Source organism: Salvia hispanica, chromosome 6 (assembly GCF_023119035.1).
Source record: "Salvia hispanica cultivar TCC Black 2014 chromosome 6, UniMelb_Shisp_WGS_1.0, whole genome shotgun sequence".
NCBI lineage: Eukaryota > Viridiplantae > Streptophyta > Magnoliopsida > Lamiales > Lamiaceae > Salvia > Salvia hispanica.
The window spans coordinates 17,918,970-17,943,850 of record NC_062970.1 but is presented as its reverse complement, the minus strand read 5'-3'; the positions used below and the strand labels follow the sequence as shown (position 1 = coordinate 17,943,850).

Here is a 24,881-nt window from a genome sequence, read left to right as displayed (position 1 = left end):
ATATAGAGACTAAAAATGAAAAAAATAGTAATATCCGGTACATATTTTCAACGAATGAAGGGAGTGCTATATATATTACAACTATTTTCCCTTTCACTATCAAAATTATTGGGTGTGGACGGAGGGAGTATATAATTATATCTAAAAAATTAGAGCATAGTACCGTCGACTACAACATCAATTTTATATTGTCCATTTTGTGTCTAGCTTGTCTGCACGGATTTATTTTTGAAACTATATACCATTTCCAACTTCTCTTTGTAATCCGATGTGGGCTAGGTTTGCACATTCTGCAGTTTCTACATGTATAATTCGCTTTGTTGTGTTATGCAGTTATGTGAGAAGCCAGCCAGCACTTTAATTATATTCTGCATCTTTATTCCAAAACAATGATAAAAAAAAAAAAAAAAAAAAAGGAATATATAACAGTGTGTCAATTCTAGTCCATAAATTAGAGATTTGTAGTAACACTGAAAAGAGCACAAGTCATTCCTCCTCTATCTCCCACTTAGCACAATGTCATCGAGAGATAGATTATACCGGGAAGTTAACAGAAACAATTGGGAGGAAGTGATCAGAGCATACAAAGAAAGCGAAGAATTGCATACCTTCAGAATGGGCAACTCCTGCGACACCGCGCTGCACATAGCCATCTCTAACGGCGAGGCGTCCATCGCGAAAGCGCTCGTCGATATCGTCTACCAAACAAAAGGAGCCCTCTGGGCGTACAACAAACGCGGCGACATGCCTCTTCACCTTGCTGCCCATCTCGGCAACGCTGACTTGTGCCATTGCATCGTCGCCGCCCTCCACGGCCGGAAGGAGTCGTTTTATGCCCTGCACTCGCTTTGTGTAGGTGATGAAGGGTACCGTTATTGCAGGGGAAGAGACGGAGACACTATTCTGCATGCCTGCCTCGAAGGGGGGTATTTTCGTCTCTTTCCATCTCATTTTTCCATTTCTTCAAAATTACTACTCCATTCGTCTCAACTAAGTTGAGATTCCTTTTTTGACTAAAAACAAAACATCCAATCACTATTACATTATTCTATTACCTACTTTACCGTCTCTTTATCTTTCATACTTTATTCATCTCTCCTATTTTTCGACATAACTTTTTAATCTTCGTGTCCAAAAGTTATGTCTCAACTTAGTTGGGACGGAGGGATTACTATCATTAGCCCTTATTAAAAATATGGAACATTTAATAAGGTAATCTTTATCTGTCCCGCTACATTTATTAATGCTTTTCTTTTTAGCTCGGTCTCAACTAAGATGACACATTTCCTTTTTTAGAAATTTTCTCTCTCCGATTAATACACTCAACCACTTTTTCTCACTCATATTAAAATATTCATATTTCTTTATCTCTCTACTTTAATATTTACACTCACCTTTTCTCTCTCCAATTAAACATTTTAACCAATAATTTCTAAAACCCCGTGCCGGCTAAGCAATGTGTCATCTTAGCCGGGACAGAGGGAGTACTAACTTTTATGTTAATCTAATCATCTTAGAGCACTCATCCCATTGTCGTGCGGGATAGCCCTATTGCGGCTTCAGCCATGGGACGGCTCCGGCAGGCACCAATGGGACGGAAGTTATAACGTACATCCAATCACGTGCCGGCACGTGGCACGAAACATTCAATATTGTAAACACTAAAATGCAATATATATGTGTAGGAGTTACAAATAGATTTCGGCATATTGCATTTTAGTTATAGACAGATTGCATTTTTTTTTGTTGAGTTCTATATTAAAGATATAGAGTGTTTAATTTGTATTTTATATATAGACAGATTATAGTTTATTTTGCATAGACAATTTATGTTAAAATGCAAAACTTAACAATATAAAATGCAATTTGCAGAAATCCATCTACAATTTCACAAATGTATATTGCATTTTTGTATTTACAACATTACATGTTTTGTGCCACGTGGCAGCACGGGATTGGATGTACGTTGTGACTCTAATTATGGATGCACCCTAATGCTCCCCTATAATTCACTGCAATTTATTTTTTAACTATTTAATAAATACCAATAATTAAAATAAATTAAATTGGAGGGTTGTTAGAAAAGCTGTGAAAAGGTGTTAGAAGAGAGAAGGTTGTGGGAGGACTCTTCCTACTGTGAATGCTTTTATGTTTCTCTTATTTTGTACCTGTGGAATTCATTTCTTTGAATCTTTTTGGTTGCAGATTTGGCTTATGATATTATGACAGTCTACAATAAGCTAGTTGCAGCTCGCAACAAGGACGGTGTGTCGCCGCTACATATTCTGGCGAACAAGCCATCTGCCTTTGAAAGTGGAAGCAAAATTAGAGGCATTGATAAACTCATCTATCATTGTGAGTCTTTAAATAATTTTTATTTATCAGGAAAGTAATATTGTTGGAGACTATAATTCTTATTTAAGGAAATACGATTCCTCTTAGACTATCTATATTCATTAATCAAATTCAATAAGTAGTTACATTAAAACTTTCTAGAGAGGTTAATAGACATACTAATAAAAATTAGTAATAAATACTATAATAATTTATTATAATTATAATTAAGTATGATTCATAATTCTAAAATTAGTTTAATATTCTCCTAATGAATATCAAATAATAATAATAATAATTTGTAATCACGTCAAACTTTTCTTGATAAGTTATTAATTAAAAACATTATAGCAATAAAAAAGTATAATAATAAAACTATTACTATTATAATCAAGAAATTGAATTACTTTCACAGACAAAATCATGACAAACAAACGTGGCCATGGGCGCACAGTAAAATTTAGCACTGAAATCGTGAACCGAAAACTTTGTGGCTACCTTCATCGTACCGATTTTGAAGCATTTTTATTGCAACATTGGACAAAGAATGAGTTTGTTTTGATTTTATTTTTGTTTTGTTAATATAAGAACCTCTATTAACGGTAGCATGGTTTTTGAAAATTCCTTGTCAAAGGCATATTTGTTGATAAGGTGCCTCATTCGATGATGCCCAATCAAGCTGCGGCGGATCTTCAATACAAGGAAGATGCAAATTATCCAGAGAATTATCATACCTGCCTCGTAACCTTCAATCAACTGTGGAATATATTGCGAAGGCTATGTAAGTATATACTCTCCCCTTTTCTAAAAATAGAAACTTGGAAAATGGCTCGGGTTTAAATGCAATATTAGTAAAGTAAAATGGAGATGGAGTGAATGTGTACGTTATTTGTAGTGTTTTGTGGTATTGTGGGTCCATGCGTGAAATATTTTTGTGATACCGAACAGTTAATTTGAAATTATAAGGTTTAAACCTAAAGCTTTTTTTGTATTTTTTCGCAGTGAACAGTCACAGCAGCCAGAAACACGACGAAGAAAATATAGGCAATGACAAGAAAGCGAAGCTCGAAACTCCAAAAAACGGTTTTGTTGACAAACTAAGTGAGCATTCAGAACTAAATAGTAGTAGTATTACTTGTAGCCTTTATTTCGAAAAGTTGTATCCTGCTCAAAGAGGTTTCATTTCAATAAAATGGAAAAAATACATCAATTTTGATCAAACTTTGATTTGTAAAAAATTGTCCTACCTGTAACTGTGTAAGGGTTGAGTTTGCTACCTCCTCCTTTGTTTTCAGTGATTGTCTTGTGTGGAAGCAGGACTGCAAATGCAGAGCGACGCCAATATGAATGGGATAAAAAAGGTCAAATACTAACTTCTTTTTTCGTTAATAAATATCAATAATGGTTTCTCAATTACCCTCATAGTTGTGATGATTCAAACCCCCAATTTATTGATCGGAAGGAAAATGTCTTACCACCTAAGTTGTGTATCATTATCATTATCATGCATGCCAAACTAATTTGTGCATAAAACTTTACTTATTTTGCAAATAAATACGTACCCATCTTACACTAATTAAATCACGTTTAATATAGACACTAATAATATAGTAATACTGCCTCAATTAATGTCGACATGTACGTGTGTAGCATATTTTATATTTTTATATTGAACCTTAAATTTGTACAACTAAACTAAGTTAATTTCATTTGTTCTATCCGTAGAGGAATTAACCTAACGCGTGGCCAATGGACATGAAATCCTTCCCAAGACCTACGTCGTTTTTATTAACTTTGTCAAGTTAATATCCAAACCAATGCTGGCAATCCTTGGAATAGGTACGTTGTATTCACTCTATGAAATCAAAATCAAATAGTACAAATTTGATATTTTAAAAATATTTAAGGGGCTGTTCGGTACCATGGAACTGAGCCTACGGAATTTCCAATTCCAATGTTTGGTAGTACAAAGTATCCATTTGGATTTGAAATTGAATTAAAATTCAAAAAAATTCTAATTAATTCCATAATTTGAACTTCATATCCAAGGAATATGATCAAAACAAGAATGCATTTAAATCCAGAAATGCAGCCCAAGTCTTGGCCCTAGGATTAAATGATCTAATGGTCAATAATTAACCAAAAGCACGGAAGGTCATAATTAAGTAGTTTTAGGTCATATTATAATATTTGGGTTTAATGTCATTTTAAGATCATTTTAGGTCATGCTTTGTTAGCATGACCTAAAATTAAACAAAGTATGACCTAAAAATGTCCTACGTATGATTTGGTTCTGCATTTCTGTATTTAAATCTAGTTTTCATAAATCAAAACCCTCCAATCAAAAGTAGATAATTAGAATTCCAAATAGTTAAAGTACAAACAACACACACATACTACACATGCACTTCATATCAATTTTTTACATCATTATTACCGAACAAAATATTTAAAGTTGAATTACGGTTCCATAAAATTTTAATTCCAATTCTGTATACGAAGCGGAGCCTAAATGGATTTGGATTAGATCAAACTCCAACGAAACCTAACTAAGTTTTGAGTTGTGTGATTCCAATCTTATCAGGCTCAAAACGAGTGGCCGAGATTAAAGAGAAGAAGACAAGACATTTTTGGTCAATCCAAATTTTGGGGAAACTTGTAAATGGCGTCTCAAATCTAAGTCAATACGACGGAATGCGCCCCGCCAATAAAAAACCCGCCATTGGTTATAGTGAAGAGAATCTATATGACGACGACGACGACGCCAACGACATCTGCGAAATTGCTGCCACCTCTGATGCAGAGGTGGCGACGCCCATCCTCGACGCGGCCAAGAACGGGATAGTCGAGATGGTGGAGGGGATTTTGGCGCGGGTTCCGGTGGCGATCCACGACAAGAATGTTGAAGGTAAGAATGTGGTTTTGATTGCAGTGCAGTATCGGCAGCCACACGTGTACAAGTTCTTGGTTGATTGGGACAAAATGAGAGATACGATCCTTTTGGAAACTGATAAGAAGGGCAATAGCGCATTGCACCTTGCTGCTATGGCTGGTGAGTATAAGCCATGGCTCGTTCCTGCTCATGCAATGGGAGCTCAAGTGGTATCAGGTATATACCATACTAGCTTTAAGGTTAAATGAACAAAAAAAACCATGAAATTTGGTAAAATTGTGGTCTATCTCGTAACTTTAAAAACGGTCAATTATATCATAACTTTGACTTTCTTTTCAATTGTCTCATATTCTATGATTTGGGGAAAATTATGCACTCTCTCCGTCCCAAGATAAACAAGTTGTATTTCTTTTTGAGATGTCTCGTAAGTGAGTCATTTCTATTTTAGCAAAAAATCATCTCTTACTTTATTCTCCGCCTATTTTATTACCTCTTCACTCCTCTATTTTTCTCTCTCAAGCTTTACTCTCTCCACTTTAACTATTTAAATATTAATTCCTTAAATCTCATGCCCAAAAGAAGTGTTTCGCTTATCTTGGGACAAAGGGACTATCTATGATTTTGGCAAACGAAAAATATTATGCGAACTAAACATTTGGTTATTTAAATGACGTCGTTTATTACATTTAGTCAATTATGTCTTTAATTTTTACACATACACGCATTACACGTAGCATGATGAAATTTTTTGTTATGAGACAATTGAGAAAAATATCAAAGTTATGACATAATTGGCCATTTTTTATAGTTACAGATAAATCGGAATTTGACCAAACTTCATATATTTTTTTCGAATTTACCCTAGTTTAAAATGCTCTCTTTACACTAATGTGATGTGAGATAATTGTTATATTCATTTGTTTCATTTACCAACACTCTTCCTCAAACCTTAGAAGGATTGAATTTTTTTTTTATGATTGGATTGACCCAGTCTTCCATCATAAACCAAATTCTTTTAGCCTAGATATATTGATGGTCCTTTCTTTTTTCTTTCTTTTTTTATAGTCTAACCGGTTAGACTTATATGGTGATTTCAGTTTTATCTAAATAGTTTCTTCCATTTGTTTGTTGAATCTCAATTGGGTGCAGTTTGTGAAGAAGTCGATGCCAGATCGCCCCGCTCGGAACGGGTCGAAAACCCCGAGGGAAATATTCTACCAGACCCACGACGGCCTCGCCAAGGAGGCCGGCAAGTGGCTCACCAGCACCTCCCAGTCCTGCTCCGTGGTGGCGAGCCTCATCGCCACGGTGGCCTTCTCCACCTCCGCCACAGTCCCGGGCGGAGGTGGCACCCCAAACTGGGAAAACGAGATGGCCTTCAGCATCTTCTCCATCTCCTCCCTCCTCGCCCTCTGCTTCTCGGTGACCTCCTTGATCATGTTCCTCGCCATCCTGACTTCTAAATTCCAGCAGAAAGACTTCGGCACGAACCTGCCGAGGAAACTGCTGGTCGGGCTGACGTCGCTCTTCGCCTCCATAGGTTCGATGCTGCTGTCTTTCTGCGCCTGCAATTTCTTGATCCTCAAGAATAAAGTGCATTACCCTGCTTTCCCGTTTTATCTCGTGGCCTGCTTGCCGGTGATATTGTTCGCCGTTAATCACTTCCCGTGGTACTTTGATCTCCTTTGGATTACAGCTAGGTCTGTACCCCAGCGAAGTCCAAAGTGATAGTATATACTACCTATGAACTATTCCATACTTTCTTTTCTATATACTCCTAGTTTGTAATAAATGTCATCGACTGACTTGTGATCTTATATTTGTTGGAATTGATGTAATACGTGGAATAATTAATTTACTCCCTTCATCCCAAGAAAGATGATCCCTTACCTAGAACTGCCCAAAGTATACCAAACCGGCGGTTAAAACCAAAACCGTGAGAATTTACTCGAATCGAAACTGTCGAGTTTTGAACCATGGTTCGATTCAGGTTCAAAACAATTCGAACCGAAACTGTGCCGGAACCGCCGGTTCTGGGCGGTTTCAAACCGGATACGCGAAAAACTGCTGAAAAACCGTGAAACTAAGCCGGAACCGCAAAAGGCCGACAGGTCGGAACCGTGAAAAATCGTAAAAAACCATCGAAAAACCGCCGGTTCAAAACCGAAACCAAAACCGCCGGCTCGGAACCGAACCAAAACCGCCGATTTTGGAACCGGAACTGTAACCGCGAAACACCCTCGCGGTTCAGGTCCGGTTCGGCAATTTCCAAAATCGGAACTGGCGGTTCCGGAACCGTGGGCACCTGTACCCTTACCCCTTTCTTGGACGGTACAGGATTTGATGTAACTTTAATTTTTGTGTTAAGTAGAGCGAATAATATAAAAGAGAGTGAATTTTGGAGAGTAAATTGGACTCATAGATGCAAATTTATAAATTAACACATGATATTTTATAAATATACCTAATAATGAATAGAATGGTGAGAAAATACACGAATGCATGAGAAGGAAAGATATAGTTACTATTATAAAATGTAAAATATGTCCTTATTCAATCAATCCAACAACAAGAGTCGACTTTGTGAATGTAAAGGAAGAGATAACGATTTCAAACTTTAGGAAGAAGATAAAAATCTAGATATATTTTATTGCATGAAAAAATTATTTAGAGTATAATCTTATTATGTTACTCCCTTGGTCTTGTAAAAGACATCTCCCAACAAATCAATATACCATTAATCAATCAACATATTTATAGTATATTCTGATTCTACAATTAATTATTGCATCTATCCCAAGGAAGATAACTAGGCAACCGGTTCTCGGGTACTCGGTACCGGAACCGGTCGGGTAATTGAGGAACTGGGAACCGGAAAAACCGGTTCCGGTTCCGGTTCTTATGCTTTTGAAAATTCCGGTTCCGGTTCTACCCGGAACCGACCGGTTCTTACCCGGAACCGAATAATATATCAATTTTAGATATTATAAAATTTAAATATAAATTAAAATAATAAACTAAGCATATTTCATTTGTTTTATTATTCATAAAATATTTTTGATTATCCTATTAGCAAAAGTGATTACTGCCTTTCAAAAAGAAAGTATTACTTTTTGTGATCAATCTTCAATTTTTCGCACCTTTTATTAGATCAAAATTATTTGTTGATTCGCTCCTATTATGATAACTCAAAAATAATTGAAATTTTTAAAAAATAACTCATAATTAATTAAGATTTTTTTATTATAAAAAATCAAGTTTAAAGTGAATGATTAAATGTATTAATATATCGATTTTTTTCTAAAATCAAAATAGAGTAATTAAGATTTTGGTCTTTTGAATATTATTGCCTTATTAGAATATTGGTTTCGTATTTTGTTGTGTATAGATTGTAATTTTTAGTGTTAGATTTTTTTAGTAATTTATTAAATTATTGTTTTAAGTATTTAATATTGGTTGATGCATATTGTTATCTTGTTGATTTGCATTTTTTGTATTTTTTGTGTTTATTTGGACTTTTAGGTATTAATTATTTTAGGTATTTATTGAATTATAGTTTTTAGGTATTGGAATATTGGATTATGAATATTGTTATTTTGATGATTTGTATTTATTTGAATTTTTCGGTATTAATTGTTATATTTCTATATGTTGAATTATTTAAAAAAAATTAAAATTGAAACTACAAATCGGTTCCGGTTCGGAACCGGAACCGACCGGTTCTTATCCGGCCGGTTCGGAACCGAAACCGGCCGGATCCGATTCCGGTTCCGGTTCCCAAATTTATGATAATTTGTAACCGGGTACCCGGTCAACCGGACCGGGTAGAACCGGAACCGGCCGAATAAGCAGGCCTAGCAAAGCCGACGGATTGCTAGGTGGGTTAGACCTACTTAGCGGGTCACTGAAAATTTCTATTCTTGCTGGACATTGTCACCGGGCCGTTGGGTTGGTTCAAACTAACTCAGTGGTCCTCTAGATTTGTACTGCATCAACCAGTTTTTCGTAAAATGGTAATAACTTTTTCTATTAGATTCTGATAGAAGCGTACGAAATACGTATCCAAAACTCTTTCGAATACGAAGACATTCGTAGAAATTGTACACTCCAAACTTTCTCCCTTTTCCATTTTACCTTGAACTAATTAATACTACCTATGAGAGCAGGAAGTACACTTACTATACATAATGTGTCTATAAAACACTCAAATTGCATAACACTAAGGTGAAAATAGCAAATATAATTCACATCAGTTATCATAAAATCACCCCCTCGACAGTCCCAAATTGCAATTAAGAAAGAAATTTTTTATTTGGATTGACCATTCGTAAAAATTGTTTTCTTGATTGGATAGTGATAAACGTCACATTAATTATAAATTCATGTTCTACAGTTTTAGTTACAAACGTATGGAGATCGTACGTATAGAATGTACATTATCTACACTAAAAGTTAGTATGCTTATTATTGGGGCGTCAGATAGTTGCTATCATCTTCTAGAAAGTGTAACAAAATCTACTAACATTACAGATGGTGTCTACACATATATATAGTCCCATTATTGCACACATATAATAAAGGTGAAAAATTAACTCCATATTTGACAAATGTTAGTAATCAATAACCTTCATTTCTAAATGTTTTTGCTAATGTTAGTCATCAGTAGCCTTTATTACTAAATGTTTTTGTTATACTTAATACTACAATTAAACTCCAAATTTGAAAATATTAGTCATCGATAACCTCATTTCTAAATGCTTTTGTTATGATTAATATTAAGCCTCCAAAGAATTATTTTTAACGGTCCAGTTTGCTCATCTTTGAGTTGACCCAAGTCAACCAACAACAAGAATTGGAGAAAAGCCACTGTGGTCGGTTTCACATAGGGGTGGGGTGGCGAAAATGGGTTACCCGCGGATACCCGCACCCGACAAGTCGGGTACCCGTACCCATTTTAGTCAAATTTGTTGTCTCAATACCCGCCCCGCGGCATACCGGGATTACCCGATACCCGTGTCGGGTATCCCGTACCCGACATTGCGGGTACCCATACCCGACCCGCTAATAAAAAATTTGAAAACCATAATAACCGTCAATATTCCCTAATTTACTTTATTAATATCGATGGTAAACGTCGAATAGATTGAGAATAAAAGAGATGTGACACTTTATAGCTAATTCCGGTGGGTTTTCAATTGTAAAAATGTTTTAGAAGAACTCTTAGATTATATAAAGTACTTCTATAATTCCCCCTTAATAGAGGCATTTCAATTTCTTCACTCATTTTAAAAATATAATAATAGAAATACTCTTCTCTACATTATTATCCATCTTACTCTATTTTTTCTCCGTTCTAACTATTTATTTTTAATTTTTCAAAATGAGTGCGTATATGGCTATTAAGTAAGTACGTATTATTTAACTATTTACTTTTTTTTTTCTCCACTTTAACTATTTAAACACCTCTATTATTATGGAACGAAGAGAGTATTAAAAGATAGAATATAGCCAATACTAATAATAGCGGGTATTATCGGGACTAACGGGTACACCCGCGCGGATAGTGGGTATACCCGCTACCCGCAAAACTCTAAAACACGCTATCCGATCCCGCCCCATTTCCCATTATCGTCGGATAACGGGTACCCAATACCCGGCGGGTAGCGGGTCAAGATGGGAATTACCCATTACCCGCTACCCATTTTGCCACCCCTAGTTTCACATGTACAAACACAACAACCTTCTATATATCTAATATAAAAGGTAAAAACTTATACTCCCTCCGTCCGTGAATAGGAGTCCCGTTTTGCCATTTTAGTCCGTCCGTGAATAAGAGTCCCGGTTCACTTTTACCATAAATTGTAATAAGGTCCCACCTTTCCACTAACTCACTCCACTCACATTTCATTTAAAACTAATATATACAAGTGGGACCCCTATTCCACTAACTATTTTCTATCTACTTTTCTTAACATTTCTTAAAACCCGTGCCATTGAGAAATGGGACACCTAATAGTGGACGGAGGTAGTATTATATTATATTATATTATATTATTAGATCAATTAAAGTGCGGTTGTTGGACAAAATTAGGTGATGGGGCGGTGAATTTATTCTTCATTACAATAGTAAATTGCAAATTAAGAAGGTAAATAATGGCGCACTTTCATCACATGCATGATTATGAAAACTCACCACTGAGAGTCATTTTGATGATAATTTAATAATAATCTATCTATTTATACATAAAAGAAAAGTTTTGAGAAGTTTTGGAGAGTTTTGGAGAAAATAATAAGATTGCTATTATGATTTTTAATAAAATTAGAAAAATGAAAAAGTTTTTATTTATTTATGTAGTAATTAGAGAGATAAAACGGTTTCATTTATACAAATAAATTTAATACAAGCCGTTAACTATAATAAATATAAATGTTCCCTATAAAACCGTCACAAATGATAGTTAAAAAAAACAATCTATTTAACAATACTATTTTACAAAACTATGGCTTTGATTAATTTAATATTATGTGCGTGTTCAGTTTTCCTTTATAATTTTTCTTGAATATTGTCGGGTTTAATGTGTGATTGGGAATGTTTTAATATTACAATCCAACACTAATATTACGTCACAATTATACAGATCAATTTCCAACATCAAATTACATCTTACGATTCTTACCAAGTATGCAAAAAAAATAAGAAAGCAATTAAATATGGGTACAATGGCGTGAGCAGGGGAATGTGACCATGGCCATGAGAAGACTTTTGGCCTTTCATTTCACATAAGTAACATTCTTTATCTTAATTTTGTTGTTTACAGTGTGTTAATTCCATGACTTTTCATATTCTTATTTTGTGACTATAAAGGTTATAGGCTCGTGGATGGATTACACACCAACAAAAATATTTTCTCTTAATTCTCGTGCTCTCTACAATTTTGTGTACATTTTAGGCTATTGGATTCTCGAAGCTCAATCAATTTCGTCGGTCCCTAGCGAGTTTGTGGTGCTTCTATATGCTAGGAGAGTCGTTTTATCTTTGGAACAATACGTCAATTCAAGAGCACTAGCCGCGACATAATTTGTCTTGCTGAAAGAGGGATGTCCTCGACTCAACTAATCATAGTTCTATTTGTTTTATTATTTTCATTGTAATTTCATATTCCATTAATTGTTGTTTTCTTTCTTCGATTGTAATAGTTAGAATACTGAAAATTTTGACAATCAAGGCATTCCGCCGTTGATATGATGAGGGTTGTAGATCAGAAAACGGAATTTAGATTATTGTAATCATGTACTATTTAAAAATTACATTTAATGTTATGGTTGTTACGTGAAACATTGTATTAAATAAATAATTAAATTAAATTATAATTTATATTTTCTCTATTTTATTAATTGACAATTATTATATTTATAAATTTAATTTTATATGTATATGTAAATATTATTTTATAATAAATCTAAACTTTCAATAATTGATAATGCATATTTTTATCTAATTTTAGGATTATTATCAAATAATGGTAGTGAGTACTGTATTATTTTGTACGAAGCTAAAGTATTATATTATTTTTATGCCATGTAGATATTACTCTCTTCGTTTCACTATAGTTGGGTCATATAGTTGAGTCATTTTACCATTTTGGGAAGTTTGTTCATAGTTGAGTTATTTCTATTTTCGTGCCGAAAAGTTTCGCTTCAACTATGGCAGGGAGTACTTAATTTTGAAAAAATTTAAATTAGAAGAGTTTTGAAAAAAATTAACATAAAGTCATATAATTGCTATACACTAAAAAAAAAAAGCGCCCATTTGTGAGCACAATAGTGCTAGCAAACCTGTATTAAAGTGCTCGCAAATGTAAGTTTTGCTAGCAGATTGCGAGCACCAACTCTGCTAGCTAATTTGCTTACTAATTTGCGAGTACATGTATATTTCTGTCATGTTGCGAGCACCCTTTGCTCGCAAACTTTCGAGCACTAAAGGTGTGCTCGCAAAATCCCTCATTTTATTCCAGCTGGCTAAAAATGGGTGTAAATGAATATTGTTTTCGTGTATGCTCGCTAATCTGCTCGCAAACGTCCAAGCACAGACGTGTGCTCGCAAAATAGTGGTCGCAAACAAGCGCTTTTTTTTTAGTGATAAAATCATGTCGTAAGTGAGAAATCAAAAGATTCTTATGATAAATAAATGAAATAAGTGGAAATATTTTAAAATAAGATTGACAGAGGTCGAAAAGGTTTTTTCAATTATTATGATGAGTTTAGAATTTAAGGTTTAGGGGTTAGGGTTTTATATTTTATTATAAATTTAACAATATATGATGAATGTTTTAGTGATAATAATTTAATTGTAAAACGTTAAATGAATAGTACAAAATTATTAATTTGATAATCTCGGTATACAATTATAGTGAAATAGATAATTAAATTAAACTACAATTTATATATTCTCTCTTCTATTAGTGACCAATTATTATATTGATAAATTCACTTTTATAGTGTGTCGTATTTTTTGTGAATATACTTATTTTTTTCATTATTTTGTATAAGGCTAAATTGTTGTTGCAAATATATCTATTTATATTTTATGGCATATATATTACTTAATTTTTAAAATTTAAACTAATATAAAATAAATTAAATTCTGAGCATTGCATCAGTGTTTGCTCAATTTTACTAATATTTTAGTTTTTACTTTTCTTTGAGAAGTCATCATATTTGGTATTTAATTCTTTTTTCTTATTATTTGTTTCTGAAAAATATCTGGTTCGTGCATCGCACTTGGTGTATACTAGTTATCATTATAATTAGGCAATTCAAGTACTCCATCAAAGTTGAGACATCATAAAATTCTAGTATTTGATTAGCGAAAGGTCTTAGGTTTCAGGTTTAATTATCGATGTAGTGATACATAAGTTTGACATCATAAAATTCTATCATAAAAAATTGTCCTTAGATATATTTTTATAATGTATATATCATGTAATTCTTTCAAAAGAATAATGATAAATATTGTGAAGCACTGAAAAAGCTACATTGAGCTTGGGGTCCATACCATGCCATAACAATTTTAATGAATATCACGTATTATTTCATAAAAATAGAGACTCTTGCAAATAATTGTATTTTTATTATTTTTAATAATTGATTGTGAGACATTGATTTGCATGTTTACACCCAAAATTTCACAACAATAATCTAAATTGAATTTCATCGTAGACTGATTAAAGATGTGTAGAAATATTATAAAAAAATAATATAGAATTTTGAAATATTAATATCAACTATGGATGGATGGAAAAAAAAGAAAGATATTACTCCACCCCTCCCATAAAAATAAGAACGTTGGGGACGGCACGAGTTTTAATGCAAAATTAGTAAAACATGTATGAGAGATGTAGAAAGAAAAAGTGATTAAAGCATTGTTAGTGGAGAATGAGGCTCACCTTATAAGAGAGAAAAAAACTTGCCAAAAATATAAATGGGTTATTTTTATGGGACGAACCAAAATGGAAAAAGAAAACTATATTTGTGGGACGGGGGAGTATATAGTTTATTTCGTGTTGTGATGCTTATTAATCAAGAAAAAATGTTACTCTCTCTGTCAGTGGCGGACGCAGGATTTTGAAGTTGGGGGGTCCAATTATCTTATAACAATCGTAAAATATTATTTGATGTCGTTGAAGCTGAAAGTTGCGATATTATTACGATGCGAGGGAAATGAGTAATGTGATAGATTTAATTAGATGATATAGAAACTAGATATGTATATATTTAATATTATTAATCATGAATAAATTTTGAAATAAGTTATAATGAAGTATATAACAAGAAAATTTTTGTGTATAATATTGTAGAAAAAAAAACATCACAAAAAAATACTAGCTTAAAGAAAATTTGAAATAATTAATTTTAAATATATTAATTAATGAAGTACATAAACATGAATTTTTGTATATAATTGTGTAAAAATTAGTATAAATAAACATCAGATAAATAGTAAAAGTATGAAACTGAAAAGGACCAAAATGGTCTAGATGAGGCTTGAACACAGGATGGGGAGATGGGTGGCGTGTATTCTTACCAACTGAACTAAGTTGGTATATAATTTCTAGGAATATATAATTATACTAATATTCGTTAATGGGGTTTTCATGGGTCCCCCAAACTCCATGTAGGTCCGCCACTGCTCTCTGTCCTACTGAAAATAACTCATTTTTTTTTAGTTTGTCCAACTCATGATGTTTCATTACTAAAAATAGAAACTCATTTATCTCTACTTTATTCCATATCTCTTACTTTATTCTTTCAATTTAACACAAAATAAAACTATATAAATCTCGTACCGTCCAAAAAAAAGGTCATCTTCCTTGGGACAGAGTGAGTATTATAAACATATATGGATGATGACACTACTTTTTACAATTGTATGCATCTCTAGTTACGTATCCTCTGATTCTTTATCTTTCATTATCCATCTATATTTCTCGCATCCCCTTATTATCCACGTTGCATCTGCTTTTTCAACACCAAATTTTCAGTGTCAAAATCGTAGCTCCACAAATATAAACAACGGTGAATCTAAAAGATTTTGTCTATATATAGCCTTCAAAATTTGTCAAGGAAGGAGGCTATGTATATAGCTATTTTTTGTCCTTGGTAAGACATGCACTGCAAGCCGTCAAATGTTTCCTCCATTAGCTAGAAGCTTCTTAATTAGAGTAACTTGTTATCTTGCTTTTGTGTAATTTTAACGTAACTATATCAGCGACTTTAATTTCCACTAATGTCAAGTTAATTTTTATGAAATCGGCACACAAAATTTTTACATTTTTAAATAATTGCCATAGGATCAATTTTACATTATTGAAGAAACAATGTTAAAATGCATCAAAATAATTGATTGAAAATATGGCCTCAAGACATCCTTGAAAAAACCCTTGAACGTTGTGTACTAATTTGAAAAATAAATTATGAATTTTTGATATTTTTAAAGAAGAAATTCAAATGTCGTCATTATAGTTTCTGGCATTTTATCTTTTTTGGTATAAATTAGAGCATACTATTGAACTTATTTGTGATGCAATATGTATCTATTATCCTGTCGTTTTATATCTAAGCAAAGTTGTCTATAGTAATATTCTCCAAAAAGTCCAAAAATTTAGAGTAATATAAAAAATAAAAGGTTTAACAGTACTATAGTACTTCCCAAGTCTCGTCACCGAATCAGGAAAAATAGAGTGGGAATAAATATGAAATTGATACCAATGGCCATGCCCATCAATGGGTCCTATTTCAGATACGTACAATGCAACTTTTGGTAAAGGGTTTAGATCAAGAACCCTACCACCAAAAGAGAAAGAATCTGAGTAAATATTCTTGCTAGGCATGTGAATATGTGATATATATTCCTTGAAATCACTGGCTCACAATCTTATGTGTATTCTTGTCAATATATGGATTAACTTAACTATATATACTTGATGCTATTAGTAGAGTTGATGATACTCAAGATGTCTAAATTAAAAGACACCCAAAAGCCAATTTTAAATAGATCATGAAATGACATATCGCTTAAGTTTATGGAATGGAGACCCAACTATAATCGCAGAGACGTTGTTAATTTATTGTGCATAAAATATTTAAGACTCCATTCTCCACTATTTACAACAAGATATCAAAAACTGCTTAAAATTATGTAGCTGAAAATAATATGTTCAGTGATTTTTGGGCCTAACTTTAAAGCAAAATATATGCTAATATGTGACACTAGGTCAACATGCATGATACTATTTTCCTTTTTATCTCGATATCGATTCAGTCTGCACGATTTATCAGCCCTCTACATGCATCACCAAGTCATCATGATAGAATTTTCTTTTATTTACTTGAGGGGGACAGAATTGGTGGTTTGAAATTAATAGATTATATTTTCTACAATTATATATTTTAAAATTTACACACACGGATGAAACACTGCATTAAGAAAATAATTGTGGGTCATCTATTTGATCTCGTATTCTTGTAGAGAGAATATAATAGTATATAAACGTTTTAATTTCTTCTTACATTGGATTCTTATTACTTCAATGCCCTAGCTACTTGTCATATAATTGGACCTAAACTAATTAATGAAACAACAACCTTTTCAAACAATAGAAAATGATACATATCGATCCTACATATATTATTTTCAAATTTTAATTGATAAATTAAAAGCTGGTAATTGTTTGTAACTCAATCCCCGTCGAGCTAATTTCATCTTTTTTGTCTTTTAATTCTTTGCTTTTACATAATGAGGTGGATTTGTATCAGCATGCCTTATTTATGATTAAAATGCTGATAAAACAAAAAAAATTAGTGAATAGTTATAAAAAACAAAAAGGTGGCTGATAATTAATTAATAATTAAATTATGTTAGTTATTAAACCTTGTAGGCAGCTAGCTAGACAGATGATGCTCCAGCAACCCGGCCATAATTTTGCACAATTCTAGTTATCCCATTTAATACTACAATATATTTTATGTAACAATAAAAGAAGAAATACTAGATTTAATTTATCGATAGTGTGCCAATCTCAAACTCTATTTCAAATGTTATGTATCCATGCATGAATGTGACTCCCAGCAGTTGCGTGTATGATTTATATACTCATAAGTTAAGCTACAAAAAAATAGGCTTCATAAATAATTTGTATAGTCCTGACAAATAATGAGGCTAATTTGTTTTGGCTTGTCGGAAATGGATTTTTGCTGAATATGGTTGTATGGCTTGTCATAAAGAAGTTGGACAACTTTACCTCATTCTTCTAGGTACTAAAAATGGACATGAATTTGTTGCGTCTAATCAATAAAAAGGAAATTAGGTTTATGTCTGGATATAGTCCAGAATGAAAAAAGAGCCCTTTAATTCCATTTTATTATAAAAAAGATAAAAGGGAAATTTATGTTCATTTATGGGTCTTCCCTTTTACCAATCTAAGGCTCCAAGTATAGAGGGCGTTTCTTGAAAAAAATACCTCCTTTTCCAACAAAAATTTGAAGAGATGTTCAAGTCGATCTTCTTATTCCACCTGTCCAAGTGCATGCACATAAAATGAAGTACTATATATGATTGAATTATTGATATTCAAAATGAATTACTCCATGTATTACTAACGTATGCTGTCCTCTTAAACAGTTGAAAATATTACACTTTATTCTTATTTTACATGGCCCATAAAATGTCAGGAACTATTAGTAGTACCATACTAGAAATGGTGTCCTTTGCCATATTTAAAACATTTTAAAAATGTCTCAAGTCCTTTTAATATCTAATATAAAAAAAGGCCATTAATTTTTACTTAACCTGATCCACAGATCACATGATACCATAATACAAATATTTAAGTCTAGTGAATTGTACATATTTGTATTAATATTAAAGTATTAAACCCTAATTCAAAATCTTAACTATAGATCCTCAAGTAATCATGGACTATAAACTATGGATCTTATACGTACATTGGACTCCCATTCCAATACTATATTATTGGTAAGTTCAATCATATGATCATATTGTGAGTAACTCATACAAAACACATTCAAACAATGGACCACTACAGCACTCACTAAAATGTGTCAAGTCTTTATTCTAAAAAATGTGTGATCTTCTTTACCAACCGTATCTACGTTATTTGGACATATATTACTCAGTCTATATGACAATAAATCCTCTAATTATTATGCTCATACGATTTTGATTCGTTATCTATTTTGTTCCGTATCTATTTAGTCTAACGATATAATCATTTGACAAGCGCGACTCACTAGTGGTAGGCCACAACTGTTGTCAAAAGTCTCAGGTTCAAATATTATTGACGTCATAATATGGCAATAATAGTAGAGAATATATGTACACATCTATTAAAACAGGACACTCCATTTAAACGGATCTAGGGTTAGCTTTTAAATCTTGTGAAATATTTTAAAATTAAAATGATTGAAACATCCAAGAAAGCAATGGGACGGTATTATAAAATCAAATACTAAGCCAAGCATTTTATTAATTTGAATACTTTAATATGCACCTTTTTCACGTCTTATTTAGTTGAAAATGTTTACAAGACTGCCTGTTGTCATATATTTTTGTTTTGTGTATACATAGTTGGATTTGATATGATTAGATATTGACAGATAATAGTACTTAATAATTAAGCCCGCATATTACTTTCTAATTAATTGTTATTTTTGAAATCATGGGGTGATTAATTTTTGACAATTTTTAGGAATCATGACAATTTTCATGGGCAGATTAAACAAATTAACTATGATAATATTCATTTCTATTTTCCATCTGGGAAATACGTGAAATAGAAAAGATAGGAAGCATTAAAAATCCAGTTACAAATTTGAAATGTTACTAATATTCATTTCTATTACTATAATTTATTAAACTAGAAAATTCAATATTATTGAATAAAAACAGTATTAACTTATAATTTCCTGTTCCACTCATTTATGTTTTCTTTTCTTATCGAGAATCTTATTCAATTCAGTTACATTGTTAAATATTATGAGAAGTAGATACAGTCTAGTGAATCGTACCTCAAATGAATTGGTAATAGCAAAAAAATAATAAGTAACTATTTAAATTGATCTCACTTTTACTTAATATTTTCAACATAAGACAACTTATCTCATAGTATCCTAACCAAATAAATTCGAAATTTATCATCAATTTATTATTCAAATGATATCTAATGATAATCCTACTCCGTTTTGTTAGTGACATCAACTTAACAATGACAATGGAGTGGCTAGACCATTATTAATCACATATAATTTTTTATATATAGATAAACATAGTTAGTATAATAAGTAGGAATTAGGCAAATAAAGGAGGGAATGTGATGTAGGCCTCAAAGTTGGGACAAGTGTTTGCTTGTCTTTGTAGTGGGCCTTGTTCAATATTCCTTTCCACAAAGATCCATAATAGACAACTTTATTTGGGCTTTAACTTGTATATAGTTCAAGCAAGTGTCAAATTCCAAATTATTGGTCAAAAGAACTTTGGTGAAAGAGATCAAATAAAAAGCTTAGTCAAGATTGTGAAGGGCTCATATTTAAGCATATCCTATCCCATATTTAGGGTCCACAAATGTGATTAGGAGAAAGTGAAATCACATTTACAACTAGTAGTTGTCTAGTTTTTGTAATAACCTAACAATTAACTTACTCATTCTGTCCCAAATTAGTTGAATTGAAGTATAATATTGTAGACTATCTCAACTTAGTTGAGCCATTTTTTCCTTTTATGGCAAATAAATCATGTAATCACTTTTACTTTATTTTTTCTCCTATTTTACTCTCTTTTCTTTATCTCCTACTTTTTTCTCGCTCCTATTATATTTTATCTCTATTTAATCTATTTTCTCTCTCCTACTCCCTCTGTTCCATAATAATAGAGTCATTTTACCATTTTGATACGTTTCATAGTAATAGAGTCATTTCCTTTTTTAATAAAAGTCAACACATTTTTCCACACATACTTTACTCTCTCTTACTTTTTTCTCTCTTCATCTCTCTACCTTTTTCATTTTCCACTTTATTCTCTCTTTACTTAACTCACCTAACACAATTTTTCTTAATCTTCGTGCCGAAAAGAAACGCATCCATCGCTACGGAACGGAGGGAGTATTATATTTTTTCTTTGTTTAATTTATTAAACACAAATTTATTAATTTCTATAAAAAAAAGTGCTGCTAAGATAAGACATTATGCGCCCATTTACATGAAACCCAAATTGGGTTGATACCCAAAATTTGTGACTTTGTGTTAAGGGTTCTGTTATTATGCGCGGGCCAAAATGCTCATATGTTAGCAACCTATATTAATATGTACTCCATCTCTAGAGGTGCCCACGGTTCGAAACCACCGGTCCCGGTTTTAGAAATTGTTGAATCGGAACCGAACCGCGAGGGTGATTCGCGGTTACGGTTACGGTTCCCAAATCGCCGGTTCGGTTTCAATTCCGAACCAGCAGTTTTCCGATGGTTTTTTATGGTTTTTCACGGTTCCAAACCGCCGGTTTTTTGCGGTTCCAGCTTGATTTCACGGTTTTCTGGCGGTTTTTTGTGGTTCCCGTTTGAAACCGCGTGGAACCGGCGCCGGTTCGAAAATTTTTGAACCTGAACCGAACCCGGTTCAAAAATCGACGGTTTCGGTTCGAGTAAATTCTCACGGTTTCGATTTTAACTGCAGGTTCGGTAAACCTTGGGCATGTCTAATCTATCCTGACTAAAATGCATACTATCTTCATTCACCAAAACTAGACAAAGTTGTAAATAACATGAGTTTTAATGTGCAATTGGTAAATTAAGAGAGCGCGAGGAAAAGGTGGTGAAAATAGTGACAGTGGATCGTGGGATCCATGTTTAGAATGATATGTAGGGATAGTATTTGTTTATAAAATCTTCCATATTTAGAATTAGTCTAATTTTGGTAGACACCTAAAAATGATAAATATTAGTCTATTTTTATGGCCGGAGGTAGTATTTCTTAGTTGGCACAAAATTCTAGAAGTTTTTTATTTAATGTGTTTAATAGGGGAGAGAAAAAATGGTTTGATGTAGTAATAGAAAAGAGAAAATTGTTTTATTATTTTCAAAAATAAAAATGTACTATTCAAGGTCTAAGACTCTAAATTTAGCAGATTATGCAGATTTATCGACAAATTTAGCAGATTATGCAGATTATTCATGTAAACCAACGAATTTCAAGTTGCACTGTCTCTATTTGCAGGCTACATTCTCCCAATGTTTCATATTTTGGATTATTATTGGCGATGTTTTTATCAAGGCAGACTTAATATTTAACACCGAGAACTTAATGAGAAATTGAATAATTTTCTTAAAATATTATACAAGCTATATGATTATAAATAAATAGTGAAATATTGACGTTATACAAAAATTTCGTGCACCACAAAAAATTGCTTTTGAATACTTGAACTCTACAGACATCTAATTTGTCTTATTTTTTCTATAGGTATCTCATTTTATTAAAAGATCTTAGCTTTTCTAATTCTCGTATACTTTACGTCTTTAACCAAGCAGAAACTTTATGCAATGGATCATTTGCAATTTTTTAGTAATAATAAAGTGACATCAAAACATGCTATCTCTGATCTGGATTAATTTGTAATCTTTATCATGTGCACTCCATTGTTTGTTTGTTTTTTCGAAAAAAAAGATTTGCACAAATATTAAATCTGGTTTATAGTGGTATGATAAAAACAACTAACACCAACAAATATTAATTAAAAGATTTAATTCGTAAATGATTTTGTTCGTAATTAATACAAATTTGTTTTGTACATATCATTGTACCACCAGTTTTATAGATGTATGTATGCGTCAAACCATATGCTATCATGTTTTTAGCATGTCATCGTTTTATAAATTCCTTTTTATTATGATTAGAAACTTGACAAGAACAAAATAAGCACCAATATCAATAATTTGGAAGGCATGTGGGTTAAGATAGATTATCATCTATGTTCAATAATTATGTAGGTCAAGGTCCGGTTCCACCATTGTAAAAGGCATACCGAAATGAAAAAGAATATGAGATTGAAGGGATCTGATCAAATGCAAACTCTATATATTGTACAAATTTCAAACTATGATCTAAATAATTAGAAATGTCAACAAATGACAAAACAACATTAACATAAAATATCAACACAGTGTCAACAGTTGACGCCATGTTGACTTTGTGTTGACATCAATATATTGAAATTTTACACTGTGTTAACGTTGTGTTAACATTGTGTTGAAGAGTTTGGAGTTTGTACAATATATAAAGTATGCATTTTATCACTACCCTGAGATTATAACCATTTAAACATGTGAATGTGCCCTCAACTATAGCAAAAGGAAAAACGGTTTCTAATTTATAGAGTATAATTTATCGAAATAGTAAAATTTATACCTCAGTCTCAACTAAGATGTCATACTTTCTCCAATTAATATACCTATCCATCTTTTTTTTTCGATAAAGAAAGCAGGCTAAGTCTGAATTGAAAATAAACTAACGACAATATGAAATGCCTATTCTAGCATGAAGGAGCCAAATATTAAGACATGATGGTGATTGATCCAAAAGCATGCATCCCCGAGCAAAGTTGCATAGTGTGATAAGAAGTCCGCTGCAAAATTCCCCTTATGATGCACATGGCGCACCACTTCTGAGTCAAACTCTGAGATTAATTTACAAATCCTTCACACTACAAGCCTTGCAACTCTTTCTAAATAAATATACCATTCTATTTCGCTTTCCATTTAACTCCAACATCTTCAATTAATCAACAACTTCTAAAATCTCATAACGACTAAGAAATGCGTCATCTTAGGCGGGACGGAGTAGTAAATAAATGTGCGGGATGAGGAACACAAAATCTAAATTGCGGGCTCGCTCGTCCCTCCGCCTCTCCACAACGCGGATCGCAATTGGCTCTTGTCGCGTCCATTACATGCGTTGCTAATGCCCTAAAATAATTTATGTGTTTGAAAAAAAACAAAAACAATAGATTCATATATATACTACGAGAAAAAGAATGAATCAGCATAAGAGCATCTCCAATAGCGGCTAGCCGAACTATTGGAATCGGCCAGCGCAAAATCGGCGAAGAAATCGGCGTGGGCTGGCCGATTTGAGGGCGCTGGCCGCCATTGTGGCGTGCCGATCGGCCAGCGATCGGCCAACGCTATTTTTAATTTTTTTTTTTATTTTTGAAAAACTATATAAACGCGATTTTAGTTTCATTTTATCCAGTTGCATTTTTTTTAAATAGGCACACAGACGACGGGCTAGGCCCAATACAAAATTAAGACCTAAAACAGAAACATGTCATACCCCCGTTCGGTTAGCGGCAAACTATAACGGATTCAAGGCATACTAACATTTTTTAATGTATTTTTTTAATAAATTAGTGAGGAGTAGAGTGGGGCGGTTGGCTCGTGTGTGGAAGCCCGGATTTTTTTTTATTATGTAATTTTTTTGATTTTTAGTTAATATACTTTTTTTATTTAAATAAAATTAACGATTTTTTCCCGTATATGTGTCGTAAATTTTATTCCGTAAATGTAGTTGTTTTTTAATTACTGTTATTGCGGCTGGCCTATGGTGGCCTAAGGCTAGCCTATTTGAGTAAAATGTTGATATGGCGGGTGGATTTTTGCCAGCCATAGGCCAGCCACTCTCTCTCCCTGCCACGTCAGCAGCACTAAAAATCCACCTGTCACATCAGATTTAGGCCAGCCATAGGCCAGCCCGCAATAAAAATAATTCAAAAAATACTACATTTACGGAATTAAAATTACGATTAAATTACGGAATTAAATTTACGAGACATATACGGAAAAATTCATTAATTGCATTAAAAAAGGTAAATTTCTATCACTTGCGTGCCTGATCGTCTTCACAAAGACAGACCATCTAGGGTATATCTCATCCGCCAAGTAGTAGCTCATATCATGCCGGTTGTCGTTGGCCACAAATGAGACGGCTGGACCGATGCCCTGACACTTCTCGTTGAAGAGGGGTGACGAGTTCAGGACGTTGAGGTCGTTGTTCGACCCGGCTACCCCAAAATACGCATGCCACAGCCGGT

At 33.0% G+C, this 24,881-nt stretch overlaps 2 protein-coding genes across 2 annotated transcripts; both read left to right on the top strand.

Annotated features, from left to right (window-relative positions):
• Positions 1–610: 610 nt before the first annotated feature.
• On the top strand, positions 611–3,707 carry LOC125194839. Its single transcript, XM_048093056.1, has 5 exons — positions 611–926; positions 2,206–2,355; positions 2,969–3,115; positions 3,337–3,435; positions 3,652–3,707. The coding sequence occupies exons 1-5, from the start codon at positions 860–862 to the stop codon at positions 3,705–3,707; spliced, it is 519 nt and encodes a 172-aa protein (XP_047949013.1). The 5' UTR covers positions 611–859.
• Positions 3,708–4,925: 1,218 nt separating this feature from the next.
• Positions 4,926–7,064, top strand: LOC125192101. The gene is made up of 2 exons (XM_048089557.1): positions 4,926–5,443; positions 6,377–7,064. The coding sequence occupies exons 1-2, from the start codon at positions 5,029–5,031 to the stop codon at positions 6,688–6,690; spliced, it is 729 nt and encodes a 242-aa protein (XP_047945514.1). The 5' UTR covers positions 4,926–5,028; the 3' UTR covers positions 6,691–7,064.
• Positions 7,065–24,881: the final 17,817 nt, after the last annotated feature.

Coding starts and splice junctions, on each gene's coding strand:
- LOC125194839 (XM_048093056.1), top strand. CDS start 860: ATGAAGGGTACCGTTATTGCAGGGGAAGAGACGGAGACACTATTCTGC. Junction 2,356..2,968: donor TGATAAACTCATCTATCATT/GTGAGTCTTTAA, acceptor TCCTTGTCAAAG/GCATATTTGTTGATAAGGTG. Junction 3,436..3,651: donor CGGTTTTGTTGACAAACTAA/GTGAGCATTCAG, acceptor GTGTGGAAGCAG/GACTGCAAATGCAGAGCGAC.
- LOC125192101 (XM_048089557.1), top strand. CDS start 5,029: ATGCGCCCCGCCAATAAAAAACCCGCCATTGGTTATAGTGAAGAGAAT. Junction 5,444..6,376: donor GGGAGCTCAAGTGGTATCAG/GTATATACCATA, acceptor AATTGGGTGCAG/TTTGTGAAGAAGTCGATGCC.